Raw genomic sequence first — 15338 nt, 5'->3', positions numbered from 1 at the left:
ATCTACCCCTGCACTATAGTCCACCAGAAACATCTACCCATACACTATATTCTACCAGAAACATCTATCCTTGCACTTTAGCCCACCAAAAACATCAACCCCTGCACTATAGTCTACCAGAAACATTAACCCCTGCACTATTGTCTACCAGAAACATCTAACCCTTCACTATCGCCTACCAGAAACATCAACCCACACACTATAGTCTACCAGAAACATCTACCCCTTCACTATAGTCCACCAGAAACATCTACCCGTACACAAAAGTCCACCAGAAACATCTACCCCTTCACTATAGTCCACCAGAAACATCTACCCCTACACTATCGCCTACCAGAAACATCTACCCCTTCACTATCGCCTACCAGAAACATCTACCCCTACACTATAGCCTACCAGAAACATGTACCCCTACACTATAGTCTACCAGAAACATCTACATATACACTATAGTCTACCGGAAACATCTACCCTTGCACTATAGTCTACCAGAAACATCTTCCCCTACACTATAGGCCACCAAAAACATCTACCCATACACTATACTTTAACAGAAACATAAATCCCTTCACTATCGCCTACCAGAAACATCAACCAATACACTATAGTCTACCAGAAACATCTACCCCTTTCACTATAGCCTACCAGAAACATCCACCCCTACACTATCGCCTACCAGAAACATCAACCCATACACTATAGTCTACCAGAAACATCTACCCTTGCACCTTGTCTACCTGAAACATCTACCCATTCACTATTGCCTACCAGAATTATCTATTCCTGCACTAAACCTACCAGAAATATGTACCCCTACTCTAAAGTCTGCCAGAAACATCTACCCCTACATAACAGTCTACCAGAAACATATGCCCAAACACTATAGTCTACCAGAAACATCTACCCCTACATAACAGTCTACCAGAAACATATACCCAAACACTATAGTCTACCAGAAACATGTACCCCTACATTACAGTCTATCAGAAACATCTACCCATACACTATAGTCTACCAGAAACATCTACCCCTCTACTATAGCCCACCAGAAACATGTACCCCTACACTATAGCCTACCAGAAACATCTACCCCTCTGCTATAGCCTACCAGAAACATGTACCCCTACACTATAGGCCACCAGAAACATCTACCCATACACTATACTTCAACAGAAACATCTACCCCTTCACCATAGTCTACCAGAAGCATATATCCTTGCACTATAGCCTACCAGAAACATCTACCCATACACTATAGTCTACCAGAAACATCTAACCAAACACTATAGTCTACCAGAAACATATAACCCTAAATAACAGTCTACCAGAAACATCTACCCATACACTATAGTCTACCAGAAACATCTACCCCCTCTGCTATAGCCTACCAGAAACATCTACCCCTGCACTATAGCCTACCAGATACATCTACCCCTGCACTATAGCCTACCAGAAACATATACCCAAACACTATAGTCTACCAGAAACATGTACCCCTACATTACAGCCCACCAGAAACATGTACCCCTACACTATAGCCTACCAGAAACATCTACATCTTTCAGGTTCAAACAGTTTTTTATATTCTTTATATATCACATATCGGTTACTACTGTTGATTGTTGACATCCAGTTTTGACGAAATTCATCTACAAGACACGTTTTAAATACCCCAGTGAAAGCTGTTTTGTCCCCAACAGACTGGTTTAACCATACAAATCCAAAACCATGCGAAAATGTTACGAACAGATGCTACCCAAGTATTATGACCAATGTTGTCGAAATACATCAGCATGTTATATACTTTTCTTGGGATACTCCCTTCATGCATTCTGGTTAATTGTAACCAAGACTTTATCATGCGGACCTGTGCATTGACATAAAGCGGGTAGCGACAACATTCACCATAGACAATGGCATTGGGCGTTTCTTTTCCCACCTTTAAAAAACTTTTACATGCCAAAAGATGAACTCGTTCTAATTGATCATACCGCTGGTAACCCCATACTTACCTTCCTGCGGGTAGATCTAAATAGGTTATACCAAATAAGAAAGGTTGCCCTGCGGGCAATTTAATTTAGAAACCCTGCGGGTCAGTAGAAAGGGTGATACCCTGCGTGTGTGAGTAAAATGAAAATCAGTAGAAAGAGTGATACCCTGCGGGTATGAGTGAAAATGAAAATACTTTGGGGGCTCCAAGCCATAAAATGATAGTTTACGGAATGATTGACTTGCAAAGCCCAAAGCGAGGTAAAAACCAAGAGCCCCAAAAGTGATAAGAAAAGTATAAAATTGATGATATAAAACGATAATGTTAAATATAATACATATGAGAATTAAAAACTGAATCCAATATTGTCCAATGAGTTATATTATCCAGGTAATGTCGCAGAACAAGATTGAACAGAGTCAGGAAGTCACAACACACACAATCGTCAAGCCTCTAGTGAAAGAAAGAGTCACTCATAGCATAATGCTCGTTCGGCTGTCCTTACTGTCTCTTCTGATGTTCTGATGTATCTGGTGAAGCAGTCTGAATTCCACCTGGCGAATGTTTTAATCAAATGATCTTCCACACTGGCACTAGCGGGCGTGCGGGTTCGGGCGTGCGGTGCTGTGCGTTGATATGTGTGTGTGTGTGTGTGTGTGTGTGTGTGTGTGTGTGTGTGTGTGTGTGTGTGTGTGTGTGTGTGTGTGTGTGTGTGTGTGTGTGTGTGTGTGTGTGTGTGTGTGTGTGTGTGTTGGTGTGTGTGTGTTGGTTGGTGTGTGTGTGTTGGTGTGTGGGTGGAGTCGTGGGTGGGTGGGTTGGTGTGTGTGTTGGTGTGGTTGTGGGTGTGGTCGTTAGTGTGGTTGTGTGTGTGGGTGTATGTGGGTGTATGTGGGTGTGGGTGGTTGTGTGAGTGTGGGTGTAGGTGTGGATGTGTGGGTGGTTCTGTGTGTGTGTATGTGTGTGTGGATGTGTGTGTTTGGATGTAAGTGTGTGTGTGTGTTTGTGCGTGTGTGTGTGTGTGTGTTGGTGTATGTGTGTGTTGATGTGTGGTGGTGGTGGTGGTCTCTGTGTGTGTGTGTGTGTGTGTGTGTTTGTTTGTTGGTGTGTGTGTGTGTTAGTGTGTAGGCGTGTGTTGGTGTTGGTGTGGGGTCGTGGGTGTGTTGGTGTGTGTGTAGGTGTGGATCTGTGGATGGTTGTGTGTGGGTGGGGGATGTGTGTGTGTTGGCGTGGTGTGTGGGTGTGGTGTGTAAGGTGTATATGGGGTGTGTGTGTGTTGGGTGTGGGTGTTTGGGTGTGGGTGGGTGTGTATGTGGGGGGGGGGGGGGGGGAGGGGGGCTGTGGGTATGTCTGTGGTGTGTGTATGGTGTGTGGTGTGTGTGTGATGTGTTTGGCCTATGTGTGGTGTGTGTGGTTGTGTGTGGTTGTGTGTGTGTGTGTTTCTGTGTGTGCGTGTATGTGGGTGTGGATGTGGATGGGTGTGTTTGGTCGATGTGTGGTGTGTGTGTGTGTCGTGGTGTGAGTTTGGTGTGTGTGTGTCTCTTTCTCCCTTTCTCTTTCTCTCTCTCTTTCTCTCTCTCTTTTTCTCTCTCTTCTTTTTCTCATTCTCTCTCTCTTTCTCTTTCTCTTTCTCTATCACTCTCTCTTTCCTCTCTCTCTTTCTCCTTTCTCCTTTTCTCTGTGTGTGTGTGTGTGTGTGTGTGTGTGTGTGTGTGTGTGTGTGTGTGTGTGTGTGTGTGTGTGTGTGTGTGTGTGTGTGTGTGTGTGTGTGTTGGTGTTGGTGTGTGGGGGGGGGTCGTGGGTTGGTGGGTTGGTGTGGGTGTGTGTGTTGGTGTGGGTGTGGTCGTTAGTGTGGGTGTAGGTGTGGGTGTGTGTGTGTGTGGGTGGGTGGGGGGTGGGGTGGGGGGTTGGGGTTTGTGTGTGTGAGTGTGTGGGTGGTCGTAGGTGTTGGTGTGTGTGTGTGTGTGTGTGAGTGGGTGTGTGGATGTGTTTGGGTGTGTGTTTAGGTGTGGGTGTGTGTGTGTGTGTGTGTGTGTGTGTGTGGGTGGTGGTGTTGATGTGTTTGGGTGTGTGTTTAGGTGTGGGTGTGTGTGTGTGTGGGGTGGGGTGGGTGGTGGTGTTGGTGTGTGTGTGTGTCGTGGTGTGAGTTTGGTGTGTGTGTCTCTTTCTCCCTTTCTCTTTCTCTCTCTCTTTCTCTCTCTCTTTTTCTCTCTTACTCTCTCTTCTCTTTCTCATTCTCTCTCTCTTTCTGTTTCTCTCTTTCTCTATCACTCTCTCTTTCCTCTCTCTCTTTCTCCTTTCTCCTTTTCTGTGTGTGTGTGTGTGTGTGTGTGTGTGTGTGTGTGTGTGTGTGTGTGTGTGTGTGTGTGTGTGTGTGTGTGTGTGTGTGTGTGTGTGTGTGTGTGTGTGTGTGTGTGTGTGTGTGTGTGTGTGTGTGTGTGACACCTATATATCAGCGTGCTACGTGCCCTTCAGGATGTTTGTGTGGTGGGAGCCGCTGTATCAGTGTGTCACTTGCCCTTCAGGATGAATGTGTTGTGGGGAACACATGTATAGTGGAATATTTTCAATTTGAACTCTTTTGGGACCATAAAAAAAGCTCTGTTAACGGCCAGGTCCGGATTACAGAGTCCATTCTAGACACAAGTGATTTCTATAGCAGTTTACGATACCGTGCTCTGATAACTCCTTGAGTTATATCAATCTGAGGTTGTAGCCTCTCAGAAGACACACAAACACGCACCCAAGCATACACTATTTCTCTTACTTAAGATGTATACGCGTTGTCCTGAACCATATTTAGCCTTGCACAAATTACACAAGAAAGTAGATATACTGTTCATGTTTTATCTCCAGTGAGCAGAACTATTTCATCCACCTACGTACGTAAACGTTCAGGCTATGGATACTATACCTATCTGTATAGCAGCTAACTTGGCCCTGTTCTTTTGTCACGTGACTGAAATAAGACCATTCACAAGCGCGTTGACCTCTCGAAACCGTTGGCCAAGACCTCAAGGTGCGGCCCACCTTTGCGACACAACAGGTGCCAACTTGACGCCTAATCAAAAATTGGATAGGTTGGTCTCTTCAGTTTGTTAGCCGAATCTCAGAGGACGTGTAGTGAACTGATCTCCCGGTGAGTACACACAGACCACCAGTGTGGACATGGTGTGACCGTACAAACTTCCCGCGGAATGCTTTGTCGTATCTGCATCTCAACATATGTCATACTCTTTTTTTTGTAAAACATTTCCATTTCTCTCAAAAGTTGATAAACAATAAACGATGCCTTTAAATAGAGAATTAAAACCTTTGAGACATTTTAACAAGAGTTACTTTTGATACGGCCATATTTTTATAACAGTGTGCTTTATATATTTTATTCTTATTTATGGGTGATGCTTCTATGTCGCCTGAGACTTGGGTAAAAAAAAACAAGTTAAAAAAACTGTCGACTGAATTCATTTCAAATGTTTCAAAGTTCAGCGATTAGAACTTGCTAGGGTCATGACATCTACGCCATCCTGTATGGCTATTGTAGTTTTGAATTTCAGCCTTATGATACAAGAACACAAAGCTGTAGCAAATACCGAATCTCTAAACCCAAGTTGGAAAGATGAAATACAACAACGACTTGGAGCCTTACGCAGGAGAGGGATTTTTAGCTTTTGATCCTTCTATAATTAAAATGAAAACAAGAATTGCCAAAAAGGCACAATGGTTTGGTACAGCCGCCGATGGCTCATTACCTACTATACACCACAGTCTTCACAGAAACAAACATTTGACCATATTGAAAACGAAAAAACTGTTTCCGAGGTAAAAAAAAAAGACGAAGACTTTCCCCCAGGTACAACACATTTACATTGCATGCAACTCTACTGGAATAAACACCTCCTTGTAGTTCTATATTTCGTGGTATAATATTCTGAATTCAAGGGAAAGTGAAAAAAAATAGATTGATTTTTACGCTATTTACTTTTAAATTTTAACCGATTTGTAGTGTATATATAACAGTTGATGAGCACATGCAAATCTTGTACAAAGGAGATAGTCATACATAGTCACTTCGAATGCTCACGTCATGAACCATCACGCGCCCCAGCTTTCCCAGCTTTTCATGTATGTTGAAATTGTTGTTTTAACCTTGAAACAGGGTATCGCTTTATTCTATTTTCTCTGTAAGCATTTCGTAGAAAGTAATATAACAAGGAAAGACGTTTTAGGGCAGGTGGTGTAGAACGTATTGAATCTGTGTTAAATATGAGCAAGATAATACCAAACCATACACCGACATTAAGTCATTAAGTCATTTTAAAAACCATTACCACTGAAATTTTCTTTGAACGAAATATGATGTGTGAGGACGATGACAGGAAGCAATATGGATATGTCGTACTATACTTTCTGTATGGTATCACTCAAACTGAAACTACAACAACACTGGTTGAGGGTGTTTAGCGCAGCCTGTAGGGCCGTGTGGATGATATAAATAAACAAGGTCAACTTCGATGTCCCCACAATCAGCCATTTACAGTCGATAATGGTATTGATTATGCGATAACTCATTAGATACCCCATGTATGAGGTGGTTATATGAAACAAATAGCCTCCACACATAATAGAGATAACCGTGTGAAGTACAAAATACTACGTCCATATAAAAATGGTCATTATACAGGTTAAGCTGGTATCTGAACTACTGAAGTATTCAGCGATTTGTAAAACACATGTGTTAATAAAATATGCAACGGTACATTTTTTCAGCAAACATATTTAAATACCCCATATAAGACGATATAAGACAGGTGGTACATACTATGTGTATATTGAAACAGTAGTAACAGTAGGTAAATAAAGCACTTTGATGACTGCTTGTATGGAGTGTCAGTCATCAGCATGAAGTTCCGTTAAAACTTCGCCGCTAATACAGCTGGTTGTATTCAACGTATGTTGTTTTGCTTCAGACGACTCATCAGCACAATGCACGTGTGTTTGGTTGGAATGGTTGCCCTAGTGGGCGTGGCCTATGGTGTGGTGGTACTGAAAGAGGCATCCTATCTGAGACTCCCCAACCGTAACGGCCAGTACGTCGTCAACAGCAGAACAGCCAGGGAGAGCGCCTATGATGATGCCAGGAGTTACCTCTATGTTGTTGGTGAGTCCAGCATTTCGTATACCTTGCTGTTCTGCTGATGCAGTTTTGGATACATTATTAAAGAATACGAGCGACAGATGCCCCTTTTTTACATGTCAGTTTTGTTTTGTCAGGTCGTGACACGGCTATGTTGCACATCATCTCCCTCGCTGACCCCGCCAACCCGCAGGAAGTCTACACTTACAATTTCAACGTCGCCGCCGACGGCCGTCCTCTGGATGTGGAGCTGTGTCGGGCGGCAGGGGTTACACCCACACTGGCCGTCACCTTTGACGGCCAAGATTCTGTGGCTTTTGAGGGACATCTGGTTCTTTATAATCTGTTTGAGAGCAGCTCAGATACACTCACTCCCCTCAACCCAACAGATCCTAGGATTACCGGTCAGTTGAATATCTTGGTAACTTAATGTAGAAAGTCCCATCACCATTTTCAGAACACAATGCAGATTTACCTACAATCGTAACTTATCAACACTGAAATGTCGCTCAATATATGCGAATATAGACTTTGCCATAGCAAAAGGTGAATGGACAGACATGCCAACATCTGGTGCCTTAAGCGTCTCTTAGGTAATCAGACGTCAGGTCCATATTTCACCTTCGTTTTCATCATGTCATAAATGCTGTTCTATATAATGCGCGCTGTCAATTATGACAGCTTTGAATAGCTAGTAAAAAGAACGTAATCGTATTGTGCCCTGTAATATGATCTCTTCCCGTCCAGTGGGAGCCCATCCTGACAACATGAAGTTCACTAGCGACTGCCGTCGTCTGGTGGTATCTAACGAGGGGGAGCCCCGGGTCGTCGGTGGCACCTTCTATGACCCCGAGGGGACAGTTTCTGTGGTTACATTCTCCACAACGCCTGGCGCTTTACCAACAGTCACAACCATTGACTTCAAGAAATACGACGAACAGAGTGAACTTGTGTAAAGCACAAAGGACATTTTCCATTTTATATGAAAAGAACACACTTTAAACAGCATTAAAAGATATTTATAATCGATAACAGAAATAATTCTTTTTTATTAATGTTTATTTCAGTGGCATTGACTGGTGTTTTTCAGCACGCTACTGAATCAAGGTGTCCGCTACTGGCTTCGCCGTGACCCCAACGATCCCTCCAACATAATCCAGTTCTCCCAGAACGTGGAGCCGGAGTATGTGGCCATCTCACCTAGCAATGGGTTTGCATACATCACCTTGCAGGCATGTCTTATTTTCTAACTCAGAAAGCATGGACGTACACGTCAGGCTGCATACACTACACGCTACTTGCTAACACAACTCTTATATCTGTTTAAACATAGGAAAACAATGCCATTGCAAGGATTGATCTGGAGAACTCTGTGATCACCAGCATATACCCGATGGGCAACAAGAGTTGGGAGTTTTTAAACATAGATGCCAGTGACAGAGACAATGGTGAGTTGTATGATAAATGATTAACCCTGTTGATTTTCTACGTTGTAGTGAACTTATAAGGCCAACGATAACGGCTATGAAAATGATCTAAGATCCTTCTTTTTAAGGGCAGATTGTTTCAGTATCAAAGGGAGGTAAAAGAAAACAAGGGAATACTTCATACAACAGTGTAGATACACATAATGATGGTTTACTGTCGCGTTGACATACATGTAACAGTTTTTGCATTTCTGTCGCGTTGACATACATATAACGGTTAACGCTTTATTGTCGTGTTGACATACAAATAAAAGTTTACGCATTGCTGTGGCGTTGACATACATATAACGGTAATGCATTACTGTTGTGTTGACATACATGTAACAGTTTATGCATTACTGTCGCGTTGACATATAACGGTTTACGCTTTATTGTCGAATTGACATCCATATAACAGTTTATGCATTACTGTGGCGTTGACATACATATAATGGTTATGCATTACTGTTGTGTTGACATACATATGACAGTTTACGCATTACTGTGGCGTTGACATATAACGCTTTCTGCATTACTGTGGCGTTGACATACATGTATGTAATGGTTATGCAGTACTGTTGTGTTGACATACATATGACAGTTTACGCATTACTGTGGCGTTGACATACATATAGCGGCGTACGCATTACTATCGCGTTGACTTACATGCAACAGTTTACGCATTACTGTCGCGTTGAAAAACATATAAGTGTTTACGCATTACTGGTGCGTTGACATACATGCAACAGTTTACGCATTACTGTCGCGTTGACAAACATATAAGTGTTTACGCATTACTGGCGCGTTGACATACATATAACGGTTTACGCATTACTGTCGCGTTGACATACATTAACAGTTAACACATACACTCGTGTAGGCACACACACATTATATATATATATATATATGTGTGTGTGTGAGTGTGTGAGAGAGTGTGTGTGTGTGTGTGAGAGTGTGTGTGTGTGAGTGTGTGTGTGTGTGTGTGTGAGAGAGAGAGAGAGAGAGAGAGAGAGAGAGAGTGTGTGTGTGTGTGTGTGTGTGTGTGTGTGTGTGTGTGTGTGTGTGTGTGTGTGTGTGTGTGTGTGTGTGTGTGTGTGTGTGTGTGTGTGTGTGTGTATATATATACATTTTGAACTTGCAGGTATCGCGATGGCATCGAGGAAAATCCGCAGCTTGTACCAGCCCGACAAAGTCGCCTTCTTCACATGGGGGGCTGATATACCTTACCTGGTGACAACTGACGAGGGGAGACCAACCAACATCCCCGGGGTCACCTTCCAAGACTACGCTAGAGCGGCATCACTGAGTATGTACATTTCGGCAACTAGGTCAGTGTGAAAGGTGGGTTCGGGGTGGTGTTGGAGGTGGAGGTGGTTGGGGGTCGGGGTGGTTGGGGGTTGCATAAATTGGTGCATAAATTGTGAGATGCTCATAATTCCCCAAGGATGAAAATATAATTCAGGAAGCAAAGTGAAATACCTATATTCCCACACAAGGTATATTTCCATGCTCTTCGTGAAAAATGATAGTTTGCCACCGGCGCATGTCGGTAATCGGGGAAAGCTCGTTCTAATGAGACGAGACATGCAGACCAATTCAAATCATTGTCTAACGTATGCCCCTGCCAGGTTACGTTTTACTGAAGCGAATATGAATATACTCCTCACCAAGGGTTTAAATGTTCATTATGAAGTGAATCTTTAACAGATATTGTATTCTATACGGTTCTATTCTGTTTTCAGCATGGAATGTAAATGATCCTGAACTGAACTCTCAACTGAAATCAAACGCCGAACTTGGTAATTAAATATAACAATACGTGTTTGCATGTGGTACACATAGCCATGCCTACAGTAGCACTGCTCGGCATACGAGATACACAAACTACCTGGTTGATATTCTAACTGCTGTAACAGTATGCCGACAGAACCAGTGAAACCTCTTTCCAAACTTTCAAAATGGGCGGTGCTGCATTTTCCTTTACTTTCAACCAGACGCACCAATTTTCTTTAGTTCCAGTAGGTGGTCGCAGGTGATATCCAGTACTGTTGACATTGATTGTGTCGTGCAGGTCGCCTGTACGTCTCTAATGTTGACGGGTTTGATGACACGCCGAACGTTCCCTATGCTTTCGGTGGACGTGGGTTCTCAATCTGGAACACACAGTCGATGGAGCGAACCTGGGAGAGCGGTGACGAGCTGGAGAGGTACAGTCGCCAGTACTTCCCGACTACATTCAATGGTAACTGCGCCACCTTCTCGCAAACCCCCGCGCAAGAGATGGACGCCAGATCCACGTGGATGGTGAGTTGTTTCCCGCTCCACAGACAGTCAGGAGATGCACCTGTGACTAAACCTCATCATACTGACTGACTGAGTATGGTTTTACGCCGCTTTTAGCAATATTCCAGCAATATCACGGCGGGGGACACCAGAAATGGGCTTCACACATTGTACCCATGTCGGGAATCAAACCCGGGTCTTCGGCGTGACGAGCGAACGCTTTAACCACTAGGCTACCCGACCGCCCCAAACCTCATCGTAAGCTAAATAAAACAAATCTGGAAGGTTACGCTGCTTATTTTTGAAGATGTGAATAAATATGGTTTAGTAATATTAAAATTGTTCACCTAGGGTCCAGAAGTAAACTCTGTAGCCATTGGAGATTTCGGAGGGCGTTCAGTGATGGTTCTTGGGAGCGGCAGGAACGGCCTACTCTACGTATATAGCTTACAGCCAACCATCAGTAACCCCACCCCAGAGTTCCAGAGTGTGCACAGAGCCGGGGAAATAGATGCAACCTGGACAAATCTGTACGCCAGGGAGGACATGGGAGATGCCATTATATCTGACATCAAGTAAGTCTCACCACTCAGAGGTGAGATGAGGTGAAATAGGTTTTAACTTCGCGTTCAAGATTATTGCTCTTTGTGTGTGCGTGCGTGCGTGCGTGCGTGCGAGTGTGAGTGAGTGAGTGAGTGAGTGAGTGAGTGAGTGAGTGAGTGAGTGTGTGTGTGTGTGTGTGTGTGTGTGTGTGTGTGTGTGTGTGTGTGTGTGTGTGTGTGTGTGTGTGTGTGTGTGAACGTGCGCGTGCCTGATTGCACTAGTTTTAAAGTGCAAGCCCCCTGAGACACAATTTCAAAAGTTTATCATGAATACCCCACTCAGATACAGTATATGGACTCCAAGTCGGTCACTGCTTGTCTTATGCTCCTAATGCCGACTGCCAAGGTCGGTAACAATTTTAGCGTCTTTTAACGCTTGACACAGCCGGGGCTCGCATCTACGCGGTCACCAATCATACCTGACAAGTTAAGTGTGTTTGTCATCACTGTGTTGCAGAATTTCGTCAGTGGGAACCCCTATCGTAATCGTGACTTCTGAGGCCAGTGGAAGCATATCAGTGTACACGCTTGCTGACGAGACATGGCCTGCACGGACACTGGACGACGATTCTCAGGAATAATCCACACTGCCAATCAGATGAAAATGTAGCCTAAGCAATGATGTTTAATAAACGTTTAGAAACATATCGCAGTTAATCATTTGAACGTTGGTTTGTGTGGATTAGTTTCACCTTGGATATTAAATGTTATGTACGACAGTTTTGAGGACAGATCTATTTGCACATAAAAAAACGAACATTCTGACCAAGTAGAATACTGCGCGAGATGTACCATGGTAACAACGGGGAGATACAAAGTAGGTCGTACACTACACGAGTGGAACTGGTGTATGTGTCATGGTACAAACGGGGAGATACAAAGTAGGTCGTCCACTACTCGTGTAGAACTGGCGTATGTACCATGGTAACAACGGGGAGATACAAAGTAGGTCGAAAACTACTCGAGTGGAACTGGTCTATGTGTCATGGTATAAACGGGGAGATACAAAGTAGGTCGTACAATACTAGAGTGGAACTTGTGTATGTACCATGGTAACAACGGGGAGATACAAAGTTTGTCGTACACTACACGAGTGGAACTGGTGTATGTACCATGGTAACAACGGGGAGATACAAAGTAGGTCGTACACTACACGAGTGGAACTGGTGTATGTACCATGGTAACAACGGGGAGATACGAAGTAGGTCGTACACTACTCGAGTGGAACTTGTGCATGTACTATGGTAACAACGTGGAGATACAAAGTAGGTCGAAAACTTCTCGAGTGGAACTGGTGTATGTACCATGGTAACAACGGGGAGATACGAAGTTGGTCGTACACTACTCGAGTGGAACTTGTGTATGTACCATGGTAACAACGGGGAGATACAAAAGTAGGTCGAAAACTACTCGAGTGGAACTGGTGTATGTACCATGGTACAAACGGGTGGATACAAAGTAGGTCGCACACTACACGAGTGGAACTTGTTTATGTACCATGGTAACAACGGGGAGATACAAAGTTTGTCGTACACTAATCGATTTGACCTGGCGTATGCACTACCCTGGTGGGAATGGGAGATAATTTAAACAGCTTCGTGACGTCAGCCCATTATGACGTAACTACTTTAATAAAGTACAGTCGGCGCCTTTGATCTTTTATCGAAGCATCTTAGAAACGGACGGACAGACAGACAGACAGACAGACAGGTTTGTGTCGTATTCGCTGAATTAGGACCACGTGCCACCACTACACCGGTCCACTAGTGTCTTAAGGTTAAGAATATAAACCACTTTCCTTTGAACTTATCATTGTCTTAAAATAGAATATGTATTCTGAAAGCCCTACCCAGTGCTTAAGGATGAGTTAAAGTTAACGCCACTGCGGCTTTGTCTGTGAATGCCCTCTACATATTACCGAAAGCTTTCTAAACGTGTACAGTATTAAGTCGGTCTGGGATTTTATCTATTTCTCATTTCAAAATAATTGTTTTTTCCCAAATTGTTTTCCCCAATGAAAAGATTCTTGAATAAGCCAGTTTGGGTTTCACTAATTTTATCGGGGAGGACTTGTAAGCTATCGGAGATGTGCTTTATAATAAGTTTGTTTATTTGTTTGTTTGTTTTTTTATTTAACGCCGTAACCGGCAATATTCCAGCTATATGACGGCGGTCTGTAAAAATCGAGTATGACCAGACAATCAGTGATTGACATCATGAGCATCGATCTACACAATTAGGAAACGAGTAGATTTATAGGATGCTAAATCTGCAAGACAAAAGTGTCGATCGCGATCTTAACTTGTTGATCACTTCGTGTGTTTTTTTAATGCATCTCAATACAAGGATCCAATATCTCTCCAGATGAACCATAAACAAATAGGCTGAAAAACATGAAACCCTGGACTTTTTTTGTCTAATTATTCATTTTATGTAATGTTTGCGCACATTCATCTGCATTAATATCAAAGTGAGTGTATTTACCTACTTCATCGCTAATATATAATTTTTTGTGCAACGACAATGTTTCATCTAGTATATCCGACATACTTATAAACTGTTCATTTTTATAATTAATTATTTCTCTCATAAGTTCTTATTGACATGATTTCGTTTTTCCAAATTCAGAAACGACTCCATAATATGTTCAGCTTCTTCATATCATTTTGGTTTTACTCCTAAATGTTTCCCTTCATTCTTACTATTTCACATTGTTTCTAATTGTGGCATCTTCAAATGTAGGTTTGTTTTATCACCTGTGAGTCTGTCATAGATAGACTTGAACTTGCCAATCTTGAACTCCAGCATATTCTCCGCTTTATCAACATCTATTTTTACATTGTACAAAAATGTAATTGTTTCAGGCCTTGTTATCATCTTCAATAAATCAAACAGGAATTGACCATTTACCGCGCGTTTTGCATCAATTAAATTATCTATGTCCCTTGATACACGATAATCATACATGGCACCTTGCTATAGTTATATATTCTTAGACATGCAATAGGGGGTATTACATTTCCTATAAGCCGGTCCTCGCGAAGTGGGATTTAATGCCAATACAAGAAACATAAATGAGTGATAAGTTTTGAGGCTTATTCCAACAGAAGGATATATCAGGTGACAGAATGTCTCCTGAAACAAGAAGCTACCCCACACTACTTCGTTTGATGAGGTTACTTTGCCTTCGTGTATGTGTCTGGATTAAACATTCTTCAATTTCAGTAAGTTGGTATTTTGTTGTGTATAATTATAGTTGTCCTTTAAAAGATCCTGAACAACATTCATATCTCCTCCTGGGAATTGCTTTCATTCTAATTGAAGATAGTTGATAATCGACAAGCTTCAATAATAATAACTAGGATTAAAATGAGGCCCTGACGATCGACATTTATGTCGTGCCTTTGATATTCAAAACCATTCCTCATAACGGTTTTGACTCATGCACAATGTGCGCTACCATAAGAAAATGAAACTACATGTCTCCTTGCAGCTGCCCCGGTATTTATATTTTGTAAGCTACAATGACTTTGATACAGTAATCTATACCACAGGACTGTTGTCGTCCTATCCAAACATCACGACTGTCCATGTTCACAAGTTTCTATACGGAAACACATGCCACAAGTCAAGGTTAGCATGTAGTGACCACATCGGTCACCAGCATTGCCACGTGTTTTACTGGTGTCACTTGTTGTCACTCAAGGAGCGACACAGACACACAAAGTGATTATCTGTGGAAGGCATGGCGTGGGATCGGTGGCAACTACTTGTCTGTGAGTCGAGATAACCCCAGCAGGCGGAACAGGTGATCCTATTCCCAACTAATCTCTGTCTCCGGGTTTCTAACAACGGTATTA

The 15338-nt window shown here is 42.8% G+C and overlaps 1 protein-coding gene across 1 annotated transcript; it reads left to right on the top strand.

Moving 5' to 3' along the window:
* Window positions 1-4970: 4970 nt before the first annotated feature.
* Window positions 4971-12123, top strand: LOC124121076 (mesenchyme-specific cell surface glycoprotein-like). The gene is made up of 11 exons (XM_046484029.2): window positions 4971-5126; window positions 6958-7148; window positions 7262-7528; window positions 7872-8076; window positions 8215-8356; window positions 8458-8572; window positions 9735-9899; window positions 10336-10392; window positions 10665-10897; window positions 11228-11451; window positions 11936-12123. Exons 2-11 carry the CDS (start codon window positions 6974-6976, stop codon window positions 12057-12059), a joined length of 1707 nt encoding a protein of 568 aa, XP_046339985.1. The 5' UTR covers window positions 4971-5126; window positions 6958-6973; the 3' UTR covers window positions 12060-12123.
* The last annotated feature ends 3215 nt before the right edge of the window (window positions 12124-15338 follow it).

Source organism: Haliotis rufescens, unplaced genomic scaffold, assembly GCF_023055435.1.
Source record: "Haliotis rufescens isolate VD_foot unplaced genomic scaffold, xgHalRufe1.0.p SCAF_586, whole genome shotgun sequence".
Taxonomy (NCBI): Eukaryota; Metazoa; Mollusca; class Gastropoda; order Lepetellida; family Haliotidae; genus Haliotis; species Haliotis rufescens.
This window is presented reverse-complemented; position numbering and strand designations above follow the sequence as displayed.